The sequence below is a fragment of the Ptychodera flava genome (assembly GCF_041260155.1).
Source record: "Ptychodera flava strain L36383 chromosome 3 unlocalized genomic scaffold, AS_Pfla_20210202 Scaffold_25__1_contigs__length_14229661_pilon, whole genome shotgun sequence".
Taxonomy (NCBI): domain Eukaryota; kingdom Metazoa; phylum Hemichordata; class Enteropneusta; family Ptychoderidae; genus Ptychodera; species Ptychodera flava.
Window position 1 is genome coordinate 4521104 of NW_027248279.1, and position 27385 is coordinate 4548488.

A 27385-nucleotide genomic window follows, 5' to 3' on the forward strand; every position below is an offset into this window, starting at 1 on the left:
ATTAACGATGCTGGAGTTTATGTATTTTATCATGATATTATTTTTACTCTTGTTAATTTAATAAATGCATAAAAATATTTTGTTCTGAAATGAGTATATTTTCCTCAAACTCAGTTCCGACAGTCTCGGCGATTTTGCAGGTGTTTTTATCTCCCGCTGGTCGGTCAACATTGTATTAGTTTTGTGCGTTGTTCACATTCGTCAGTGGTGACATGACAAACAAATTCCCAAGACGACTTCATTAAATAGTATCACAAAGATACACACTTATCGCGGGACATAGTTTTTCCCATCATCGTAAACCACGCGCCTCTTTACGGCAACAACTCAGCGCTATACCCGTCAAGAGAGGTCAGCGGAGCGGAAATTATTGCTCTGGCTCGCGAGAATGAGTTTTTCCTCCCTTACAGGCACAATTTAGTCAATAACCAAGCATCGATGGCCTACGTTCCGTGACTTATTTCATACCAGGGATTCTCCTACGCATTTTGTGGTGTGATTTCCGAGGCGACATTAGCTGTTAACCGGCAACGGTGCCGTGGCGCCTATCAATCAATCTAGGGGTTTTGCCGTGCACACGAAGCCGTGTGTCCGGCCACAGTCGTTTGGAGAGCTATTCAGCGCTGGGACTATTCGCCCCATAGACGAGTGTGCAGAAGCGAGAAATACTCGCTTCTGCACACTCGTCTATGGAGCGAATAGTCCCAGCGCTGAATAGCTCTCCAAACGACTGTGGTCCGGCGTGGTATGGCCTCCCACCACAGGCCGTACAACGCCGAGAACACACAGCGTCGTGGGCAGGGCTAGGCTGTGGTGGGAGGCCGTACAACACCGGGAACACACAGCATCGTACACATTTACAGGTGTGTAGCTAGTGTGGTACAGAGATAAATTAAGCTCTCTTTGTATACTAGACTGGCAATATTCTATACATCCGTGGGCTAGGGCGGATTAAGGATCGTTGCGACCGCTGCTCACTGTGATAAGCATGATCAGTGTAGAAGATTAATGGAATATGCATCATTCAGTGCTCGTGGAAAATTCTACTTGCCCTATCATGCATATTTTCAAGTTGATGACATTATAATTTCTTTATAGCAACACAAATCCAAACTTGGCAATAGTCATCGAGTGTGCGTTTTGGGGTCACCCGAAAGTTTTAGCTTCCATGACATTTATATGCCCCCACACTAGGAGCAAGTGTAGGAGGGACCGTTCCGGCTGGCACTCGAAGTGGATTTGATCAAAAAATTGGACACACAACGAGTATATCTTTTAAATATGAAGGCATTGGGCATCTTCGAGCTTGATGTTAGGTGTCATTTTAATGATTGAATTGAAATGATTGAGGGGCTGGGCCTTACCGCTGGGCTTTTTTTTCGACAGAAATTACATTACGTAAGAACTGTCAAACACCCATATTTGTAACGGATGTAAATGAGAGAAAATTAATAATGTTGATTTTAGCCGGGTGCATGTCAACATTTCAATGTGCTACAAGGAATAGTACAGAAAGCAGTTGCCTCAAGTGTTTTTCAACCATATAATTACTGTGTGGTGATACTGAAGGAAGGAAGGAACGACTAGTGTACTCTTTAAAAATTATTTATTTCATCTATTAATAACATTCAAGAGCAAGCAAATCACAAAAACAATTTCCAAGTGAATGTGCAAATTCAAATTGTGTATGCTGATTGCGATCGGACTCCCCTAAAAATCTAGTCAAAGAAATCTGCATTATGGAATCAAAAGAGAATCAGGATACAAAGAAAGCTTAATGATGTCATTCCTGTGAGATTGACAATCAAATTTGTGAGCAGGATCCTGTCTGAAGAGGTTTTGTCTGACATAGCAATGAATTATTTGTCTTTGTTTCGGTTCAACGCTCTGTTTGATTCGTCAATACTTTTTATACAATTTGACCATTCGCTTAATTTTGTTGAAATTGGACAAGAAAAAAATTTGAAACATTGATGTTTGATGTAACTTATTCTATCTACATCAAGTTTTGATTTGCCACGAGTCCCGGTCACGTTGCCTGTTTTACGCTCCTCTTCCGTGAAGAGCAGGCGATTTAACCGGGCGGCGAAACGCTTTCTACTACCTTGTGATTTGTTTACGGCGTCAAACAAAACCTCCTCAGAGAGGAAATTCGTCATTTCCCCCACTTCTTGGGGCTCCTCAGTTGTAGTATTCCTAAAACTTATTGATGCCTCAGCTGATGTAGATGACGTGTTTTGCGTGTTATCCGTAAAAGAATTCAGTGCCTGGGTCATTTTGTCTACTGCGACAATTAATGTGTCTATACGACCTACAACTTGGTGCATGGTTTCAAAAGAGTCAACGAAATTGTTCATTTTAGATATAAGTCTTTCTGTTCCACAGCTTGACTGTGGAACGTTCACAATTACCGGGGTGCTTATGTTCCTCGGTGAATCAAGACGCTCAGGTGTCCGCTGAATGGTTGGTGGAGCTGCGTCTTCATGATCGACCTGAACACAGATGCCACGGCCAGTCATCAGGTTCGGCATTTGTCCAGGTACCTATAATAAATTAAAGATCAGTGTTAGCAAACGACAGCAAGTGTAAGCTTTGTACGATCGTACGCGGGAAGTTAAAGACAGATATCTCTTTCATGACTAGATAGAGTTACCCGCTTTGCTAAGTTGCTACTAGACTTGGTCCAAGTGATCCGGCAGAAACTAACTCATTACTGCGCAGACTCAAACTTGACGCATTCAATCGCTGGGAAAACCTGGCGTGAGCTGCCAAATTCCGGATAGGTTTGTACGAAATAGGAGAGACACAAGAGAATCTATTATAAATGCTTTTATTTTTTTTAATTCACCGACGTGAACCAAGTCTAAGTTGCTACGAATGTCAATTATACATGGTATAATATCCTTCAAGAGAGTGCCCTGTCGACCTGCGCAAGGCTATTTCAAAAATTAACGCCATGTCAGCCGTCTGAAATATATATGTGTACAACGAGAAAAGTCGCTGAATATGGCAAAAATGACGCAATAATGAGCATTCACATGTTAACAGACTTATTTGACAAGGAGACATAGTATTAATTTTCTTCAATTATTGAATTAACGATTGCATCACAAATCCTGCTAGGACGATCTATTACCGCAAAATCGGATTGAGTACAAGTTATCATTCGACAACACTCCCTGTGACATTACTATGTGTGTCACTTGTATACATGTAAAAAAGGTTTCGAAATGATTCTCTGAAAAGAAAATTTAAAAAATACGTCGGTAGTCGATCATTTCTAAGAATTTCATTTACCTTGTCCTATGAATTAGTAAAATTGAGCGTTCTTCTACCGCTGGTTGAGGCTGTTGCAGTTGGCATTGGTGCACCCCGCCGTTTCGATGTACTGGATGTAGAGGCTGTTGCATTTGGCATTGGTGCACCCCGCCGTTTCGATGTACTGGATGTAGAGGCTGTTGCATTTGTTGGCATTGGTGCACCCCGCCGTTTCGATGTACTGGATGTAGAGGCTGTTGCATTTGTTGGCATCGGTGCACCCCGCCGTTTCGATGTACTGGATGTAGAGGCTGTTGCAGTCGTTGGCATTGGTGCACCCCGCCGTTTCGATGTACTGGATGTAGAGGCTGTTGCTCCCACCGCTTTACGGGCGGTAAAAGCTTGCCTCCTTTCTTCCATTTCTTCTTTTCCTTCCGGAAAGTTCTTTGCTACTTCTCTTTCATAGAGTAATAACTCATTCTTATCATCTGTAAAATGTCAAATAAAATAACATCAGATCACCATTGCCTATAAAGTCAATGACGTTGTCGAATAATAAACCTTTTTAGATCTGGCTCTCGCAGTCACTGCTCTGCAAGCTGTGAGATTGCCTTACACTCTTACAGCTGGAATTATCAAACTTGTCATATTAAGGTAGTATGCACCTCGAAATTGAAATAAACTTTTGCTTTAACTTCCTTCAAGGTATCTTTCAGTCATTCTCTTTCGAAATCAAGAAGAAAAACAGGGGTCACCATGCAAATTTGGGTACTAGAGAAACAAATAACCCAAGATTTAGCGATTTTAGAAATTCAAAATGGCCGCCATCCCTGTGTTAAATTTATAGAGAAAAATAAAAATTTTCGACTTTCAAAAAACTAAGCCGAAGAAGTTTTCTTTCACCAAGAGCTTTAAAATGAACCCCCACATATGGTATGTCAGAAGAGAATTGTAATAAAAGTTTGAGAGTCCGAATGTCTGTCCCCGAGGTGCGTTCTACCTGTGTTCTATAATTATCGGTGCCTCTCGTTCTAAATGGTAAACCGGTATTTGAGTGTTATGAAATTTACCTACCATCGGTCATCATCACAACGGCTTCGTACTCTTTGCCATCTTGCCATAAGACGGACACGGTACTGAGATCGACCGCTTCGCCTCCCCTGATTCTCTTTGTCGGGATTACTGAGATCGCTCCATCCTCAACAAAATTTACGAGAGCAAAAGCAGGAGCTGAAAGAGAATTGAGAACAGGGTTAGATACACATCTGACTTCAAATTAAAATTTGGCATTTTAACAAATGTTATGTCGTTCGGTGTGCTATGACGGTCGTCTAAATGTTATGCTCGGACCGATAGTCGATACTGTTGGCGGTTTCCGATATCTTTCATGTAAACCAAAGGTAAATTTGTTCGGACAGCCATATAAATGCAACACTAAATGTGAACGGTGTTTGATTAGACGAGTAGATATTATGAAGGCAGTGATCCTTGATCAATGGATTCGGCGGCTTATTTTTTTTCTTTTTTGGGGATGGGGTTTGGGGGAATTGACCTGTAACGATTTTCCTGCATGGTGAAGCTCAATTATTAGCCGAAAACTGGGACGCTGTTAAACAGGCTGACTCTCTTCTTGGTTTTGTCCGCGAGCTTTTTTTTTCAGTCGCCTCATAAACTCTAGCGATTCCCATGACTACAGGTTTTTTATCTCCTTGACAATTCTGCTGGTCCCGTGGTGCAGTGGTTACCAGATAATAATGACTCCACAGGTAGTTCAAGATTGAAAAACTATTTCTTTACTAAATGTTACCTTTTTCGTGTCATGGTTACTTGAACTGTACAGTAGATAACGCAAGTTGACTCAAAATTGTGCGTTGTGTAGACATCAGGCCACTGATTCTATCTCCATGGATGTGCCAAATTCTTCAACAGGGAATTTGAGAGGTGCTACAGTACTATGGATAACGTTGACTTACCTTTCATCAGTTTTCGCACTCTGGATGTGGAATATGTTCGAGGTTGGGGTTGCTTCGTCATGATGCTGGTATATACTGGTACATACGATACCAACTTGGTACTGGATAGATGATGTACAGCACTATATATACCTTTGTAAGCGTTTGAAGGTCACATTTGCATATGATGCAAGTTGAATGTCATTAACAAGTACAGTATTTAGTTTGAACAAATACAATTTCTATGTAAATTTAACCTTTAGTTGGTCCTGTTGGCTATTACAAACGTCCATTTGAAGCTAAATGATAACCACAACAATGAACAACATTAATTCACGTTTTTATACACACCTGGAGCACTCGTCCGTGCGACGACACTACAAATATAAACTAGCCTTGACAAAACTAGATTCTTTTTGTGGTGCAATTCGCCACATGTTTTTAAGTCGTCACGATATTGTTTTATATTTATTCGTACATTTGGCAAAATGTGCCAATTGGGGAATATTGAAAGTCATCATCGGATACATGACATGCATGAACGAACACTAGCTAATAGATCATGTATTATTCGCAAATAGACTTCGAATCGTATCGTAAGGTATCACACACAACACGCACTTGTCACGTGAGAGAACGGGTTTGGTGCAGCATTGCGTGTATAGTGCGGTACAGATTCTAAAATCCGTTTATTCCAGATATGAGATAAAAGACAGATAAACAACGAAAGTTAAGGTACTCCTGAACACCGTTCTAAACTTTTCAAAATTAGTGACAGTTTCGTTTGCTATGCAAGAGCGAATAATCATTTAAAATGAAATGACGGATACATGACTTGTCTGTGAGATGCATACAGTCTATTGCAGCTGTCATGCATATTTATGAGACTGACATCATTATGAATTGTTTATAGCGACCCAAACCGTGCAGGGTTCACAAGCCTGATGTGGGCCAAGGCGTTAAATACCACGATCTACGCAACAGCCTACCACTTAGAGCGACCGTCTGCTGATGTTTAGTCCATCAATTATGTTTTGATATCTATATGCCCGCAGACTTGTAGCAAGTCTAATCGTCTACCTGAATTTTCTTAGAACACATTTTACTTGTTTCCCAATCATTTATTTGTTTCACCATGGAGGTAAAGCCTTTCTTTTTACCTCAATTGTCTCACATATGCCTTCAAACGATCGGACCATCGGATTAGTTAAATCGACTTTATTTCCCAAGACGACAAATTGACGCTATGAGATTTTACTCTGATTTATGCCGGATATTAAAAAAAAAACTTTAAAATCAGTGTTAGGCCTTTAGATGGTTGTTTTGTTTGGATTTTCTGAAGAGGAATGCACCTACAATAGTTGAGAAAGAACATAATAAAGGTGTGAATGGACTACAAGTGTTTACGTAATGGCCAAACTCGGAAAGTTGAACCCGACCATCATGGACTGGTACCTCCATGGGACGATCGAAACGGAGCTTACTTAGAAAGTTAAAGAACGAAAACACGATTTTTTCAAGAAAGCTTATATAGAAAGGATGGAACAGTATATCGGGATGAATCATTAGAGATCATGACTATTCTACACTTGAACTAATTTAGAATGTACGTAGCCTAAGTCCCTAAAACCATGCTACACGTTGACAAAGTATGAGTTAGATTTCTAAATTTCACGACTTCCCCCAAAAACCTCTATCAATAGGTGACCTTACGACAAACTCCTGCTTTATACATTTCTATATAAAACCAAATGAAAATGGATAAAATAAAGTGCCGCTAGGGTTTCCATTTTTAGAATCCATTTTTAGAAATAGGCGAAGATATACATATGTAAAATATGATATTCTTAATGTGTCCACGGGTATGATACAAGTTGTGGTCAGTGTGAATTTGAAGTTTTGGGTCGTTTGGTAGCTCAATGTTAGTACAGAGATATAATATACACGTCATTTTAATCACTGACAAGGAGAAATTGTCCATGTTTTAATAAGCGCACAGTTTACCCAGGAAATATGCAGTAAAAAGCTTAGATACTCTCGAGTACAAATATTTTCCCTGCATCATGTACACTAGCGAAAATTTACCGTCCAGGGTTTCCTCTTGTTGATCAGCTGACATTTGGAATAGAATAAACTACCACAATTACACCTTGTTATCTAGTGTTAAAGAGGTGTCGAGCTGTAGGCCTGGGAAAAACACACACAGGCGATCTTGGTGAATGTCATGATCCGACACCCTGTCTCCACCTACATATCCAGCAATGTAAATATACCCGTTTACCAATAGTCTTCCTCATGCCATCACAAACATGCCATATACTAGTTTCGTGCCCCTGTACCGTATTTGAGTTCGTATTTTCGATTGACTCATAGACTTGGTTGAAGTCGGTGAATTATTAAAAAAATATCATTTGCAATAGTTTCTCTCGTGTCTCTCCTATTTCATAGAAATCTATTTGGAATTTGGCAGCACACTCTAGGTTAGGGTAGGGATCGAACGCGCTGCTTTGAGCCTGCGCAGTTTAGCGCTCATCCACTCGTCGCGTTCACCCCACCTATACAAAACTGAACACAAAGCATGACTTTTCGCTACCAATGAACAATTTGCACTAAACCGATTCTTACATCTGAACCACAACAAACATGCTACTCAGCTCGAGAGTTATTCTCTAAAACCGGATGGCAATATCTTTAAAGGGAGGATTTCGCTTATTGTTGACGAGAACAGATGTAGTGCCTGCATATTGCTCCCTTGAGACTTGGACAGTCTATGAGTGTTTCGACAAAATGGATTGATTAGCATGTTTACCTCTGACTCCTCAACGTCAAATAGCCATAAATCACAAAATAGCTCTGACATGTCAAAGGAAGACAGCGTCGACTAAAGTTTGTCCCCATTTGGCTAGTCTTGAAAATTAGCCTCGAAAAATGACAGTGTATCTCTGATTAAGTAGCCAGGTCCATGAAAATATTTAGGTCTTTCACCGTTCTTTTTATTGCAAAACGTACGGCAGTATTTCACATTGAAGTTACTTGGGATTCTTTTTGATAAGTTTGTCGTACTTTGAAGTATTGTGTTCCTCTGTATCTTGTCATGACTTTCAGTACGACAGTGCCATGTAGATGGTAGTTAGGTCGTAACCCTGCTTTATTTAAAAAAATTGCGTCAGCATTCGTCAATTGTCCCTTCAATCATTGAGGTACTTTTTTATACCTCCATGCTTCAATCCAGGAGACATGCTCTACAGCAGCTTAGTAACACCCATGAATGTGCCTCGGGCAGATATTATGACTCTCAAACTTTTAAAATTGTTTTCTGATCACTCACTTGTGAGTGCAATATTTAAGCTCTTGGTGAAATGCCCATGTTGCAAAATCACAGAAATACAGTTGATGGTCTATAAAACAGTTACGTCATTTCTTTTTTCGTTTATCGCGCGTGATTATGAAATATGGCAAAAGAAAAATGCAATGTGGGCGTGTCCCCCGAGCCTCTCCAGTCGACTTTTTTCGGCTTTCCGAAGTTTGCCCGACGCCGTATCTCATAACGGGAACTAAAGTATTTCACACCTCCGTAAGCTCCCTACGGGGGGTAACTTCTAGGGTTTCCGCTTACATGATCAGGATAGTGTCCTCATTCACTATGGGAGAACGTTGTTCTTTTGGTGGCTGTGACAGTTCCCGTCAAGTGTTGAGTGTTTGAACCATAGGATGTGCTTGTCTCTGCTGGTTCGTACGATCGGCCACGGTCCCTCGGCTGAGCCTGCCTCGCTACTCGCTACACAGAAGGTTGGGACCGCAATGCAAATCAACAGCATGAACACCAACACTGAACGTTGTGACTGCCATTAAAATGCACTTGTCTACAACACGGAACGTCGAGACCGCAATGCAAATCGACAGTAACTTAAAACGTAAATGGGACCGTGATTAAAATGCACTACAAGTACAACCACAACACGGAAGGTTGAGACCACGATGCAAATTAGCTGCATGAACAGCAACACTGAATGTTGAGACTACCATTAAAACGAACAACAACACGGAACGTAGAGATCGCGATACCAATCATGGAGGTAGAGTCCTCCTTGATACAAATCGACAGCAACATGGAACGCGTCGTTGGGACGGCAATTAAATTGAAGAACAACGGGGAATACCGGACCACGAGGACCGCGATGCAAATCGACCGCAACATGGAATGTTGAAGACCGTGATGAAAATCCACAACACAGAACATCTAGACCGCAATGTAAATCAACTGCAACACCTGACCTTGTTGCCTCGATTAAAATGCGTATGTCTGCTATGTATAGCAAAAGTTTCAATTCTCGCGAGCGAGCGTTCCTATGCCCGCTGTACACTAGACAAAATGACGTCAAATTTATGTCGAGGGCTCGATTGCGTGTGTCTTAGTTTCATTTCTCGCGAGAGCCATTTATGCATGCTGTACACTAGACTAAATGACGTCAAATCTCTCGCGAGACTTGGCACGATTGCAAATACGTACGACGGAAAGAACGCAATAATACGGAAGTAGACACAGTTTTTGCGAATCGCCGAGAGAGAAGCGCAGATTAAACAAAAGACTAAAAAACCCACGTTTTTTCTTTATTTTACCATATTTTTTAAACAAAATTCAGTTTCGCCGCTGTGGCGAATTAGGATCGATTTTTTTTTGGCCACTTCGGATTTCGATTCGCATTGGCGAACGTGGCAAATGGGCAGCGCGAACAGTGTTTTGTTAGTGGATACCGGGCAGACATAAGGCGGCGTTGGACCGCTATTCGATGTAAATGAACACACCTGTGACGTCACAGACGGCCAACCATTATCCCCGCTATGGGCGTGACCTGAGTGTCGCAAAATGACCCCATGAAAGCCGCGCATAGAAATATCAAAAAAATTAACACTTGCGCGTACTTTTAGGTTGCAATTCTGTTGCGAGTGTAATAGTATTGACCCCCTGGAAGATATTCAGTCACACGAACGGGACCATTTCACCAGATCTTTAAGCTCTTGGTGTAAGAAAGAGTTTTACCATCTTGGTTTTTCGAATATCCAATTTTTTATTATCCTCCTATGAGTTAACACAAGGATATGGCCATTTTGAATTTCAAATATCGGTAGTTTTTCTCTCCGGTACCAAAATTTGCACAGTGAGCCCCGATATTTATTCTTGATTTTGAAAGAACGGTTGAAAGATTTCTTGAGGAAAGTTTGAGCAAGAGCTTAAGTCTTTCACCTCCGAGTGTCACTTGTAGTTTACGGATACTCTGTAGTAAAATCAAAGAATGCCAAATAACCTCCGTCACTATTTATGACAAATAAACAGAACGTACGACGTAAAGACTATGTACATGTAACCATACTGCCAGTTTAAATGACCAAGGTGTGTTGAAATAATCTCTTTCCTCGACGATTACGTCCATTCGTGCAGATCATAAACCCTACAAATGTGCAGATTAAGCAGTGGTGAAAATTAATGCTAATAGCTAATAGCCTTATCAAACGTGACGCCAGCCAGGCTGCCATCTCCCAGCTGCGTGCAAATAGTACATGTAAAATACTTAGTCTTGTCAAATGTTTGGAGTTTCTAAACTTTACGTAATTGTAAATATTGTGAAGGCTATATATAAAGCAATAATAATCCGATATATCGTTTGTTGGAAAATCTTTTCACTTCAAGGCCGACTTTTTACTCTTTAGCTACCTTAAAAATTTACAAGGCTATAATTATCGATCTGTTGCCGTGTTTATCATTATTAATATATTAGCTCCCTAGGAAATACATGTAGTTTGAGGAAAAGACAATTGTGTACCTTACTCGACGACGTGCAATACGGCGAAGCTTGATTTGCAATGCATGTTTGAGAATATTTGCGCAATTGACGGATTCGATACTGCCACATCTAATTGGTCTTTTTTTCACTTTGGACATTTACTTGCCAAATTATTTGACCACAAAGTGAATGAATTCTAGCGTTTTATCATTGTGTAATCCCGGGGCGTAGTGCATTACTAGCATTTTCCTTTCGACGTTTCCGTTGGATTGTTGTACCAGCTTTCGTTGCATTACAAATCATTTTGCTTAATTCGTTATAGATAAATAGGTTGACGTTAAGTTCGACCTAAGACCATGCTCAAAATGTACGACTGTCGTCAACCTTGCACTGTTGCAGCCTCGTATGGTGCCCAGCCCCTTCCCTTTCAACCAAAAATATTTCACCGCGACTTGGTTCAAGTCGGTGAATTTCTAACAAATAGAATCATTTGTAGTAGTTTCTCTTGTGTCTCTCCTGTTCCATACAAACCTATTTGGAATTTGGCAGCCCAGGCCAAGTTTTACAAGCGATTGAACGCGTTACCTTTGAGTCTGCGCAGTAGTGAGTTAGTTGCCGCCAGATTCACCGGGAGTCTTTTTTTTAGGGTCTATGGTCCATCCCACTCACACGTCTCAAATTAAAACAGAACACAAATAATCGCGTTTAACCCTCACAAACATTCAAAAATCATAGACTTTAACCAAGTCTAGGTCTGCCTGTGAATAGCATGGCTTGCTGAATTTATGTAGTACTGAGAGAAATCGTCACTCCTTTTATTCTGACGACAAGGTAGTGGAGTTATCGCTGCACATCGGGAGAAACTCGTTGCCGATTGCGTTCACTCACTCTACGCCTGGGAAAATGCTGAGCAAGATCGCATGCCAAATAGCATAGTTATGATCATATAATGGTCAATTTACAAGCATTTCACACAGATAGTACCGTCGCAATCTCTCGCAAAACAAGCGTTAGCGTCTCCGCCTCACGGATAATTGACAATTACCAATAAGCCCGCCCTCCCGTTCGTGACCAATCATCAGGCGAGACAACCTGCTGTTGTATACAATGCATAATGCAATGCAGTGTTCACTGGGGGCATACTGAACGGCTGGCCGTTCAAGCTGGCCGTACACCGTCTCCATGTTCAAAGAAACTGACAACCCTGCCACAAAGTCTCCAACAGTTAGGCCATGGAGGTAGCTCTCTGCTACCTCCATGGTTAGGCTAAGTGTGTGTCCCCATCATGAAGCATAGCTCCATGGTCCTATCCATGTGTTGACATTGTTGTACACCATGTATATGTATACCATGTATCTCTCCTTGCCAGGTTGAAGAAAGTGATCTCGAAACGCATGTACAGTTTGGGTATAATATTAGGGCTATCCTGGAAGCAGTCATTTCGGTGAAAGACGCTGGTGGCAATTGAGTGCATTTTTCAGTATCAACTTTTACCTATAGAAATATATTACAGCCCCAGGATTTCAGCCAGTTTAGAAATGTGCAGCTCCTTTGTGAAAATGTTCTTTATTTTCCAACTTGTGGTATTTCATAAATCGCGTTTCGTTTATAGCAGCGGTACGATACGAATTATCCTGGCTTTTGTTTATTCCGCGACGCAGAAATAAAACAAATATTTCTTTAAAGCGAAACAAAACTCCAGTAGATTTCACCATTTATCCCTTCCAAGAAATACAGCTCGAACTTTCCGCATACCTGCACGCGCCGACGACCACGACCTGGGCGCAACGAGAAGAGAACTTGAAGTAGACCACGACCCCTCTACAAGGGACCGTGAGTAGTAATGGGCCCGCGCAATGGCCCATGGGAGGAGCGTGCGTGACGTCATTGGCGATACAGACATGTCAACATTGTGTGGAGCCGGCCGAGTACTGTGAATATGCGTTTTTACGAACGCGCTGAACCACAGACCCTCGAGAAAAACGTTTTCCTCGAGGGTCTATGGCTGAACTCAGCGCGCTCGTAAAAACGACCATTGAGAGATCGCACGGCATAATTTGATATCAAATATTACTGTTGCCCTACTGAAATCAAACCATACCAATTTGAACCAAGATATGCAGGGAAAGCAATCAGAGTCCCCGGAGGGACTGTGCTTGTATAGACCCCGCACTGCAGGAGTGAAGAGACTATGTGACACTTTGATCCTTTGACGCCACGTTTCGAAAACATAGTTTCCTTCCATCAGTCGCTTAAAATCCATTTTTGGTTTGTGAATCGTATGGAATGATTGACTGATTGATTGTTAACATGTTGTTCCACTGAAGTTTGTTTTTCAAGGGGGAAAGCAAGAATGTCTACGGTTTGGTCTGATTGTTTTTGTGTATGCTCAATTGGAGTTCAGTTATTGTTACTTTCGTGAAGTTTGGAGCGGCATGTATAAGTGTATTGCTTATATTTCTATTTCTTTTGTATGCAATTATTGGTAGATTTGAAGCAGATATTAAGTTCACTCCACTTTTCTATCAGAGCTCAAGTTGATTCTCTCAGTTCTGATTTCGTTGTGAAAACTAGAATATTGTCCATTGTATTGTTTTTTTTTTGTTTTGTTCAAGTTCTTCAAGTTACTTCTTGTGTTATGTTCTGTTTCTCCGACAATGTGGTCTATTTCACTCTTTTTGTATTGTCGTTTTTGTAGTATTTCACTAAATTGTGTTACTTTCTGTGCAAAATCGGCTTCGTTTTGCACGCCTTAATGTATCGTAACGTTTCGCCTTTAACAAGACTAAGTCGCACTAAGGAAGTCGAGCTTGGCCAAATCTGTAAGATTGCGAACTCTCGATATATCGGATCATATTTATCCGCGCGATATGATAAATCTATAGTTCGTATCAGTCTATTTTTTGAAGTTGGGGTCGAATCGAGGAACTCGGGCTTGGTCAGATAGGAAAGGTGATGAAATCTCCGATATATATCGGACATTTATCCATGATTTGACAAGTCTAGTATGGTGGACTAAGTAAGTCGGGTTTGGCGAGATCTGTAATTCCGATATATCTGATATTTACTCGCGATTTGAAAATTTAGTATCGTCTACTTTTGTAAAGAAATGAATTTCGTGCAAGACCAGGCCAGACTACCGATGTCCTATTGTCATCCCGACGAAATCCCGATCTTAAAGTGTATTCCGTGCCAAGATTTAAAGGGAAAATGTATTAAAATGCGCGAATAAATTTGTAATAATGATAATCATGAAGAATTCTTGACTACTGTCCATCGATGTTGTTTTCTAAACTTAGAGTCGGACAGAGGAAGTCTGGTGTCAGATGTTTCAGTTAGTAAAATCTCCGATATACATAGGATATTCACCCGCGATGTGACAAGCCATAGATCCTATGTTTAAGCATCGTCCAGTATCAGAGTTTAAGTCTGAAATCGCCGATATTTATCAGGTAAATATCGGCGATTTCTCACATCCGGCGTGCCGAGACACCATTGGCAATAAGTCATTCTAGTATCGTATGGTATCGATATTAGAATCCCAAAATTGCTGATATATTTCGGGTATATATCGGCGATTCAGCAAACCGGGGCTGTCGAGATGAGAGACGCTTTGGAGTATTGTCTAGTATCGATATTAGAGTCCCGAAATCCCTTGCAAAACAATCATCATTGAAATTTGCGGAGCATAACTTTGCATCTTTGACAGTTTTTTAACATTTTATTAACTCGCCCGAGTTTCTTGTGCCATTGTCTTCGAAAAAGCTGTTCTGTGCGAAAACGGTAAAAACTAACACCCGTTTTTATTCTTCCTTGAGTCATTCTTGCACCCACTTGCACAACGGTAAATCATTTTATATGCTTACGGAGCATTTGATGAAAAAGTTGTAACGTGCAGAGATCAACAATCTACACTGGTAAGCTGCAAAACACGTATCGGCGATGACGTCACGCACGCTCCTCCCACGAGCCCTTTCGCGAGCATTGGATTCCGGATAAATTCCGTCTACTTCAAGTTCTCTCTCGTCGGCGCATGCAAGTATGCGGAAAATTCGAGCTGTATTTTATTTAAGGGCTCCTTTAGAAGTGATAAATGGTGAATTCACTGGAGTTGTGTTTCCTTTTAATTTCCCAACGCCCGCGTTGTATTTTAGGCCTACTGTCAAATTTTCATTCCCAACATAAATAAGCGAATATTTCTCGTTCTTTCTTTGATTTTCCGATACATCATATCCTATTATTCTGTTTTCATTTCCCGACATTAATAAATGCGATTTCTTGGATTTACTTCCTCCATTTCCCGGCGCAAGCATCGTATTCAAGGTCTCTTTTTATTCCCTGAAAGTAAAAAAAACATCTCAAACCCTTTTCGTTTCCCGAAACCTACATCATATATTCTTTTCAGTTCCCTGCTTCTTGTATCTATTTTTTCATCTTTTCGTTTTCATTCCCCGACCTAGCTGTGAAAACTCAGATATCTGTGGCGGGACAGCGTGCGTCTATGCGGGTCATCGAAAGGTCAACCAAGCCATGGATATCCATGGCTCGGTTGACCTTTTGATGACCCGCATAGATGCACGCTACCAAGCCACAGACAGCTGCGTTTCCACAGCTATCATCGACCTTGATAAGACGAATATTTCTTGTACTATCTTTTATTTCCCGACGACTGTATCGTATTTTGTCTCATTTTCAGTTCCCGGATTTATGAAATATATTGCTTGTAGCCTACTTTCCTTCATCTCCCGATCGTATCAACCATATTCCTTTACATTTGCACTCAATGTATGCAACCAGTTGTGAATGATTCTTGTGCAACAAATTTACATGATCTTAATTCCAAATTTCAACGGTTGTTTCACAGTCCATTTCCTCAGATATCCACAAAACGCGTTTTCACGCTTGTTTTTCACTCCCCGTCGGTCTACGCATTTTTTCATTCGTTTAGCCTACTATTCAACTAAACCAAATATAGGATAGATTTCATATGATGTTAGCCCGCTTTCCGTATCCCATGGACGTAACTCTAGATCTTTTTACATTAATGCATAACTCTACCAACCTCGAGGTCTAAAGCCGAGGATCGATCGCGACGGCACCGAAACAATGATCACAGTCCTTCTTTCCACAGAGGGACTGTGCAATGATCAAGCGCCCGTGCCGTGAATACAAACGAAAGTTTGTTCACGCATTTTGCTAAGCACGGAACAAATATAAGGTATAATATAATGAACACAAAGTAATAAGGAATAAATTACATAAGGTATATTTCGACAAAATGTGTACTGTTATAGACGGTATGTCGCGAGATCAACAGTTCAGAACTTGGTGTTTTGTACATTTTGTAAACAAACCTGTGGCTGGGCGACACATTCTCGCGGGCCAGAGAATGATTGACGCTCGCTGACCGACGCAAAAATCTAAGCTGAGCTAATCTATAAGCGGTTGCTGTAAAGAGACGCGTGGTTTACGACGATGGGGCGGCATTGCACAATGTGATTATCATGGATGACTCGATATCACTTGTACGGTATCAGGTGAAGTGTTCATTCGGTATCAAAGTTTACTTCACATAAACATGGTCGATCGCTCAAAAATCATACATTACATTAACACTAAAATCCTCTAAAAAATGTCCATATTAGATGAGCTTTCCGATTGGTAGCTCTGCCATGCCTGGCAGGGGTGTGTGTTACATGTAACGGTGCTCGACCTAAACGGTACGCGTGTCAACGCGATGCCCCTCTGCGATGCCATTTACACCACCGTTTCAAATCACCTTCGACCGCTCCAAAAAGACCTCATTCTCCAAAACAAAATGTCCTTATCAAATTGCAAAATTCTGCTGTTTCTGTAGTAGTAAGTTGTCACGAAAAACTTTGTCTTTCTAATAAAGGGGGAAAACCGCTTCAATGTCTATCAGGCGAGTCAGCGACCGGACGTGATTAAATATTCACGATAAATATAGTTGACCCGGTTTCTTCGAAAGGTCACTCAAATTCTCAGAAATTGCTGTTGTAACATTAGATGACGACATTGTTTAATTCCTTATATGGATGTGAAGTGAGTTGAATGGATTGGTAAGCCAGGTGACAAGTAAAGGCGGCAAGTGCCAAACTTTGCCTGATCGAATTCATCGCAGAAAAATATCGGTCACACTTAGGATTTGCATAGGTGCTATGGAAACCGGCGGCCCTACGATTGGGAAATGCGAGCATGATTCCTGGTAGCCACACTGTCGCTGTGTCAACAGTGGAATGATTGCCGTATATCACCTCTGAACTCACGCGCAAAGTCCCTCCGTGTGTGGAGGGAGGGACCTAGACTCACGCTTCAATCGTTTCGGAACGCTTCAAAAGTAATCGAGGCTTGGCATTCCCGTGGCCAAGGACGTACATAGAAGGTAGAATTGACGAGTCCGTCGCCGAACTTTACATGATTTTGAGTACGTTTCAAAGCTAGACGGTAGTTGCATTATAAACGGCGGAGATTTACTAGTTATTTTGGTAGCTCTGTTGGTCCCTCTCGCTTCTACCTCCTTGGTTGAGAAGAAAGCGATTCAACAAGTACATCGCCTCCCAGTAATACGTCTTTCATTGATGTCGTCGTATTCAATCATCGTTCGTGAAAGCAGGCGGTAGACGTACGGGGGTCCCCATGGCTAATATTATCCTGTGCACACACACAGGTTTTATTGTTGAGCACACACAGCAGACGTGTCGTTTTACATCGGCCACAGCCACATTATATTAATTCAAGGCAGGAATTACGAAGCTAACTTTTCTACCATTATTCCGTTAAATTTTGTTCACATTATTCTCAATGACACATGGAATAAGGACAACGACAATGGACGATATACATGCAAACAACACTACGTGAAATTTTTATTACATTCATCATGTACAAACAGACATTAACCCATACGAGAATACATGTACATACAATATTCGAGTTGAACTTGATCGAAAACGACCAACAGTACCATCGATGTTACTTTCATATGGCCTTTCAAAGTACATTTGTACATACATAGCTAGTTTCCATGAAATGAACCATGAAATGAACCATGAACTGATGATTACTTCGAATCCACGTTCTGTTTTTTGTTACAAGTTACACTATATTTCTGTCGTTTTAGAGAATTAGAAACACTTATTCTCCAGGTAGATCGAGTAACCACTATCGGGTTGTGCGATAAATCGTTCTGTCGTTGGAACGATCACCGGTAGGTGGCGCCAAGCTACCGGTAATTAAGAGCAAGCCTTATCTCAAAATACACGCACAGTTATGTTTACCTCGCATTTCACGTACAACGGGATCGTGAAAATCACATTGTACACGCGTTACGCAATACACGATCACTTTATTGTCCTGTGATTTACACGTTAAAATATCGCGGAAGTCCAGCGGAAATGGTTCAAAGACTTTTTTCCGGTAGGGTAGAACAAAGGCGATCCCAGGGATCGCGAGCAATGCCTTTAATTTGATATCCAAACATTTCAAGTTTTGGCCACCAAATTTTTACTGTTGATCTTCAAAATTGAAATTGGTCATTAAAAGAGACTACAGTCTAAACATTGAAAATTAAACCCTTTTGCAAATACAAATAGCACTTTTTGTTTGCAAGTGAAAAACAGGAAACAGAAACATGTACTTCGTTTTTTTTTTAGATGCGAGCAACGCTATTTTTTATATTTATGCAAGAATCATTATTATCACTAGTGCTATTAATATTAATTGAGGTTTTGCCAGCTGATTCAAACCTATCATTTGATTTCTCTTAAATATCACAGCACAGTTATTTCAGATGCTAGGCCAGTTGTTGAAATGTCTATTTTAGCTAACTGACTGCTATGCTAGGTGAATTACCAAGTGTTGTAGATAATGTGAGCTCAAGCCTCAAAAAGTAATGCATCACATTTAGTGACACTTACTATACTGGCAAATGTTGTTGATATAGAGATGTACTTGCACTGAAAGGCATTGAGCAGCATCAAGTTATCGCTATTTGGCATATTTAATGAATGATCATCTCCAGGAACCCCTTGTCTAACAAGTCATCGTTGATGACACAGTCCCCCACTTGTTAATGGTACTTTGATTACAGGTCCTCAGAGAGGATAGAGGCCTCTTCATTAGGTCTGTGATAAAAATACTTTTGAATAATTTGCTTGATACATGTCTGAGCTGTAGTTCAGGACATGAAAGAATCGTAATAAAATGGCCACATGGCGGCCTTATTGGATCCTATCACAGAACAAATCTATGTGCATATGTATGACAGACATCCAGCTCTATGGGTTTGCTCAGAATTAGATATATGCATAATTAATGAGGTACAGTATGAAGCATCATAAGGTCTCCCATCATACCATATATGAAGGGTGTAGCACTTGTGGTTACTGAGTTATGGACAAATATGTATATTTGAGGTCAAAGGTCACCGAGGTCACATGACATTTTGTCAAAAAAATTGTATTGCTAAGTTATCCCTATATACCAAAAATCAGACCTCTAGCTCTATTGGCTCGCTCAAAATTAGATATGCACATAATTAATGATGTACAATATGTGGCATCATAAAGTGTCCCATCATACCATATATGAAGGGTGTAGCACTTGTGGTTACTGAGTTATGGACAAATATGTATATTTGAGGTCACAGGTCACCGAGGTCATGTGACATTTCGTCAAAATAATTATATTGCTAAGTTATCCCTATATACCAAAAATCAGACCTCTAGCTCTATTGGCTTGCTCAAAATTAGATATGCGCATAATCAATGAGGTACAATATGTGGCGTCATAAGCTGTGCCATCATACCATATATGAAGGGTGTACCACTTGTGGTTCCTGAGTTATGGACAAATATGTATATTTGAGGTCAAAGGTCACCAAGGTCACGTGACATTTTGTCAAAATATCTGAGATATCTGCGTGAAAGGATGGACTCACGGTGGACTCATGGGCGGACATGACCCAATCTATTAGCCCCCTGGACTTCATCCGTTGGGACTGAAAACTGTGTCACTGCATCCTTTTTGCAATATGAATACAATGAGAAACTAAATTTTTATTTTTCTCGGCCCTATACATGGGAGTCTATGGACTGCCTTATACATGGGAGTCTATGGACTGCCTTATACATGGGAGTCTATGGACTGCCTTATACATGGGAGTCTATGGACACTGCCTTATACATGGGAGTCTATGGAGGTGAAAACTAAAAAGTCCTCTAACACGGCCAAATTTGATCGCATTGTGAAACAAATCGACGTGCATCTGTATGGGGTAGGGTACTATCCTTGTGCAAAGTTTGAAAGAAATTGACCTGGGCATCTCTGAGATATCTGCGTGAACGGACGGACGCACGGACGGACGCACACACGCACGCACGGACGCACGCACGGACATGACCAAACCTATAAGTCCCCCCCGGACACGTGACATTTTGTCAAAATATCTGAGATATCTGCGTGAAAGGATGGACTCACGGTGGACTCATGGCGGACATGACCCAATCTATTAGCCCCCTGGACTTCATCCGTTGGGACTGAAAACTGTGTCACTGCATCCTTTTTGCAATATGAATACGATGAGAAACTAAATTTTTATTTTTCTTGGCCTTATACATGGGAGTCTATGGACTGCCTTATACATGGGAGTCTGTGGACTGCCTTATACATGGGAGTCTATGGAGGTGAAAACTAAAAAGTCCTCTAACACGGCCAAATTTGATCGCATTGTGAAACAAATCGACGTGCATCTGTATGGGGTAGGGTACTATCCTTGTGCAAAGTTTGAAAGAAATTGACCTGGGCATCTCTGAGATATCTGCGTGAACGGACGGACGCACGGACGGACGCACACACGCACGCACGGACGCACGCACGGACATGACCAAACCTATAAGTCCCCCCCGGACACGTGACATTTTGTCAAATATCTGAGATATCTGCGTGAAAGGATGGACTCACGGTGGACTCATGGGCGGACATGACCCAATCTATTAGCCCCCTGGACTTCATCCGTTGGGACTGAAAACTGTGTCACTGCATCCTTTTTGCAATATGAATACGATGAGAAACTAAATTTTTATTTTTCTCGGCCTTATACATGGGAGTCTATGGACTGCCTTATACATGGGAGTCTATGGACTGCCTTATACATGGGAGTCTATGGACTGCCTTATACATGGGAGTCTATGGACACTGCCTTATACATGGGAGTCTATGGAGGTGAAAACTAAAAAGTCCTCTAACACGGCCAAATTTGATCGCATTGTGAAACAAATCGACGTGCATCTGTATGGGGTAGGGTACTATCCTTGTGCAAAGTTTGAAAGAAATTGACCTGGGCATCTCTGAGATATCTGCGTGAACGGACGGACGCACGGACGGACGCACACACGCACGCACGGACGCACGCACGGACATGACCAAACCTATAAGTCCCCCCGGACGGTGTCCGTGGGGACTAATAAACATTGATGTTTCAAGACTTTTTATCCAATCGCCTGATTGTATAAGAGTCCACCTTATGTCAGAGACAGACAGCAAAGAAACTAAAGTATAGGCCCTGATGGCAGTTTTCTACGTTGGCTATTGATTAATATCTGTGTACTGGTATATAGGGGTGGGGTTGGGGGGTGTCGGTAAGTATGAGCCGAAATTAAACATTTCTTCTGCCATTAGAATAGGACCTGTGCACTCACTATATCTGGTAGTATACTATGTACATCTTCCATACCATCCATGTATATTGTAGCTACAAGGTCATTGGCACTATTTTTTATCCAGGGCAAAATTCCTGTACAAAAACGTAGTGTGTGTTGTGTTGACCCCCCAAATTACCTTATTGAATCCATCTGTCAATTGAAATTACATTTTAATGTTTGACTTCACACTGATTATACATGGTTACATTATAATTAAACCACTCAGCAGTGTACTAGGGGTATATCAAACCTTTTACTTCAGTCGAATCCAAATCAGTGTAATCCACTGGAAAAGGGGTACGGACACTACATGGGGGGTACGGACACTACATTTGGCCTATAATTCATATATATTTTTTTAAATGGTGATTGTCTAAGATGAATGCATATATCATTCATCTATACCAAGTACTACAATATGTATTTTACCTTTGTTTGCTGAAAGCCTAATATAGGTGTGGAATTAAATGGTGGGGTACGGACACTACATAAATTTCCGGAAAATTTAGGCTGAGTCTTTGGCAAATTCTTGAAAATAAAAGAATGGATGCTTATGACAGTAGAGTTTATTACAGTACTTAACAGATACCTGCAATGGATTTTAACAACATTTTACAAAATAACTATACATTAGAACCAAGTTATACACTGGGTTAATTGTCCATAATGAAAAACGCAAAAATCCGTAACGATGGGCTATTTTTGGATTTATTAATGGTATTAATCAACTGGTGAATAGCATACCATGGCGTTACTTACCACTTGTATTAGACATCCTTAAGACCACACAGAAAAAAAACATGTACCTTTACTAGAGTTTACATTATGAAAACAGCATTTCTTAAAGTTGAAAAATGCAGTGTACCTTCGTAACAGTCAAATTTGACCATTTTCACACCACAAAAGATGCCATATCTTTGCCAAACATGGTCCGATTTTTGCAATTTTTGCTTTGATTTGCTCAGAAAATCTTACTCCAAAAGCTATCACAAGAGTAAATATATACTGTAAAATAGTTTTTTAGAATTTTTTCCGTAACACTCAAGAACAAAAGTTGGTACACTCAATTGTGAAAATGCCGAGAAGGAAAACCAACGTCGCATCGTGGCCTTGAGTGAGAATAACAATGGCGGATGTGCGGAGTGGGACTATTCTATTTAGGTAACGGGGGTACGGAGGGACACAGATTCATGAAGGTACTGGCAAAACGTGCCATTTTCCTAACGATGCTGTCGCGGGAACTTCAATGTCTCATTGTTGTAACACCTTTTTAATAGTTTTTCTGATCGGAAAAGTAATTTTACTAGCTGTAATCATCTATTATACGCGCATCACCTTTCTTTATCGGGGTTTAAGTAGGGTAGGCATGTAAAGTAAAGTGAAGTAAGCCTTTATTGAAATCCTATCCCAATTGGGGATCTTGATCATAAAGTACAATATAGGTTTTGCAAAATCAACAACAAAAGAGTATATATAGATGAGGATGTAACATGTTCATCAATATTTTACTCTTTTCATTTTTATTTTGGTCTGAGTTCAAACAATTTTCCCAAATCACATAATGATGATTTGATTGTTCTTGAAAATGTTCATAAGGTCTTGTGTGTCTCTGAATGTGTTTTTACAAATGTTTAGTTTACTTAAAGATCATGTCTACTGTCCGTGTAGCCTTTGCAGTGAAAAAAGAAATGTATAGTCTCATGTATCTCTGTATATATATATATATATATATATATATATATATATATATATATATATATATATATATATATGTATGCATTTATGAATGTATTACATCAAAAACTTGAAGACTGAAGCATATTTCTACCAGCATTTAGTATGTGTGGCTAATGAAAGTTGCGTGTGGCTAATAAAATGAGGACCAAATTAGCCACACCGAGTAAGTGTGGCTACTAACTTGAAAATCCTACCGCTAACCCTGGCTTTTGATGAGAAACACAATAAATGACATCAAATAAAATTTTAAAGCTACAGGCCATTCAATGATACGTCTCTGCAAAAATAAAACATTGTGTCAATGATACACACAGAGCACTGTTCTCACATCACTGTACACAGCGGTGTTCTCACATCACTGTACACAGCGGTGTTCTCACATCACTGAACACAGCGGTGTTCTCACATCACTGTACACAGCAGTGTTCTCACATCACTGTACACAGCGGTGTTCTCACATCACTGTACACAGCGGTGTTCTCACATCACTGCACACAGCGGTGTTCTCACATCATGTGAACACAGCGGTGTTCTCACATCACTGTACACAGCGGTGTTCTCACATCACTGTACACAGCGGTGTTCTCACGTCACTGTACACAGCGGTGTTCTCACGTCACTGTACACAGCGGTGTTCTCACGTCACTGTACACAGCGGTGTTCTCACGTCACTGAACACAGCGGTGTTCTCACATCACTGTACACAGCGGTGTTCTCAGATCACTGTACACAGCGGTGTTCTCAGATCACTGTACACAGCGGTGTTCTCACGTCACTGTACACAGCGGTGTTCTCACGTCACTGTACACAGCGGTGTTCTCACGTCACTGTACACAGCGGTGTTCTCACGTCACTGTACACAGCGGTGTTCTCACGTCACTGTACACAGCGGTGTTCTCACGTCACTGTACACAGCGGTGTCTCACATCACTGTACACAGCGGTGTTCTCACATCACTGTACACAGCGGTGTTCTCACGTCACTGTACACAGCGGTGTTCTCACGTCACTGTACACAGCGGTGTTCTCACGTCACTGTACACAGCGGTGTTCTCACGTCACTGAACACAGCGGTGTTCTCACGTCACTGAACACAGCGGTGTTCTCACATCACTGTACACAGCGGTGTTCTCACATCACTGTACACAGCGGTGTTCTCACATCACTGTACACAGCGGTGTTCTCACATCACTGTACACAGTGGTGTTCTCACATCACTGTACACAGCGGTGTTCTCACATCACTGTACACAGCGGTGTTCTCACATCACTGTACACAGCGGTGTTCTCACGATTCACTGCGCACAGCATGTTCTCACATCACTGTACACAGCGGTACATGTTCTCACATCACTGTACACAGCAGTGTTCTCACATCACTGTACACAGCAGTGTTCTCACATCACTGTACACAGCGGTGTTCTCACATCACTGAACACAGTGGTATTCTCACATCACTGTACACAGCAGTGTTCTCACATCACTGTACACAGTGGTGTTCTCACATCACTGTGCACAGCAGTGTTCTCACATCACTGTACACAGCAGTGTTCTCACATCACTGTACACAGCAGTGTTCTCACATCACTGTACACAGCAGTGTTCTCACATCACTGTACACAGCAGTGTTCTCACATCACTGTACACAGCAGTGTTCTCACATCACTGTACACAGCAGTGTTCTCACATCACTGTACACAGCAGTGTTCTCACATTACTGTACACAGCAGTGTTCTCACATTACTGTACACAGCAGTGTTCTCACATTACTGTACACAGCAGTGTTCTCACATCACTGTACACAGCAGTGTTCACATCACTGTACACAGCAGTGTTCTCACATCACTGTACACAGCAGTGTTCTCACATTACTGTACACAGCAGTGTTCTCACATCACTATACACAGCAGTGTTCTCACATCACTGTACACAGTGGTGTTCTCACCGTTGGCAACACTGCATACAGAGTCACACCAATTAAAATGGCAGCCAGTCAGAATGTGTGAAAGGATAATCACATACATAAAAGATTTATTTCAAATTAAATGACAATGAAATCAATCCATTTTCAGCGACTGTTACCGATGAATTATGATTTGATGAGGATGGAAACCAATCATTTTACAAACCACCGTACCTGGTCTGTGTTTATTCTCAATTACAGATGAAAAATAATACAAACCAATCATGTATTGCCTGGAGATGGGAGTGATTTAACAACGTCACTCAAAATTGCACAAAACATAAGAAATGCCAAAAACAAGATCTGAATAGTATCACCATGGTTACTTACCATACATGTATAATACTGCACTCGATGGCCCACTTGGTTCCTCATGGTGAAAAGTTGTTTACAATTTTGTTCCATTTCTGTTGAAATAAAAGAATTCAAGTATCTGGATAAACTGACATTTACAAATTGAATATATATAGTTACTGTAGCAGTATAGCTAAAAAATTATTTCAACTGGAAGGCAATATCGGGTACCGGGTATGCTTGACTCTGCACTTTGGATGAACGATATACATGTACCGGCACATTAAGAAAACTTTCTCCTGTGTAGAACAATCTCAAAAGTTACTGAGTATCTGAAAGATTAGTTGATCAACATCACCATGATTCAGTATTTTTTTTTGTTTGGATGATTTGCTTCATGTTCACACAGTGGTGCGTCATCCAGAACAATCTTTGACATATTATGACATACATGTACCCATGTATGACACGGCCAGCCACAGGTACCTGTCTATTATCTAATTAATTGTATGTGCTTTCTTTAGCAATTGTATACCAGTATTGCAAACAATATAGGAATAGCAAGTCTCACAAACTGCAAAACATTTTTGAAATTGAAAATTATGTACTATTTATTGTGTACTTTCCAGGGCTGATCAGAGAGTCAGGTAATACCTTGACCTTTGACCCATACAAAACATGCACTCTATTTGCTTTTACAAGGACATGACAAATTGCTGGGTGACTTGTCTTGTACACCTGTAACAGTCATTTCACCTGATTGTGTTACTGCTGAATTGCCTATTGAGTTGCTAGCAATAAGTTAAATACCGTGTATATAAGTCCGCCTTCAGAAATTAAATCAAGTTTTCAACTGTTTCTTTGCCTTCATCATTTAACAACCATGGTGACCTGTGCAGAGGGAAACTGGTTTGAAAGGCCAGCACCTGTAACTTTTGATGATTTTTGATTCATTTTGTTTTTATGTTAACTGCAGTTTAATTCTTGTGCTATACCAAATTTAGTGTAGAACATGTTTAGCATGGTGTAGAACATGTATAACATATTTTGGTAGTGTTAGGCTTGTCAACTGAACCTGTACTGCTACACATACCTGCATGTTGACTGTTATTGTTGACAAGTGAATTCTTGTCCAGAGTATTAGGCAAAGCTATCACACAGAGAAAAATGTTTTGGCAGGAGTGATAGCACTTTATCAAGGCATCGTAGTGGTGTATCATACAGTCACAGGTTTGATTCATATCTTCAAGGGAGGGCAACATGTTACCAAGGAAACACTTACTATCAAAGTTGGGATGCATGGTGTCATAGCAGGCTGGAATAAAGCACAAACCCGTTGTGGAATCATACCACACATTGGCAATGTGGTACAATGGTCCCTGAGGGTCCACATCAGCAACCCCATAGAACTTTATTGAGCTTTTAATAACTTTAAAAAACAATTGAAATTCCAGTGAAAAATGGGACAGTCTCTAATGTATAGTGTGTTAGCTCCCTTGTTTGTTTGTTTTTTGGGTGTATGTTATGTGGGGATTTCCGATTAACGGTGGTCGGTAGGAGGGAATTTTTCATTTGTTAACATCAGTGTACATACACTGTGCCGATGATGAGGAGGAAGTTAGCACTGCAGGTGGCTGATGGGTGATGATCTAACTACGGTACATGTACCGGTATACGTA

General features: G+C 40.8%; 2 protein-coding genes and 1 long non-coding RNA gene across 3 annotated transcripts in view; all 3 read right to left on the minus strand.

Annotated features, from left to right (window-relative positions):
- The window catches only part of LOC139125649 (uncharacterized), a 176630-nt gene that overhangs the window by 140498 nt on the left and 8747 nt on the right, over positions 1-27385 (minus strand). The gene's annotated exons all lie outside the window — the stretch shown is intronic.
- Positions 1-27385, minus strand: part of LOC139125644 (coiled-coil domain-containing protein 191-like) — a 218719-nt gene that overhangs the window by 131312 nt on the left and 60022 nt on the right. The gene's annotated exons all lie outside the window — the stretch shown is intronic.
- On the minus strand, positions 1621-5441 carry LOC139125496 (uncharacterized). The gene is made up of 4 exons (XM_070691560.1): positions 5232-5441; positions 4333-4488; positions 3298-3746; positions 1621-2543 (listed from the first exon to the last, which is right to left on the minus strand). Exons 1-3 carry the CDS (start codon positions 5290-5292, stop codon positions 3304-3306), a joined length of 660 nt encoding a protein of 219 aa, XP_070547661.1. The 5' UTR covers positions 5293-5441; the 3' UTR covers positions 1621-2543; positions 3298-3303.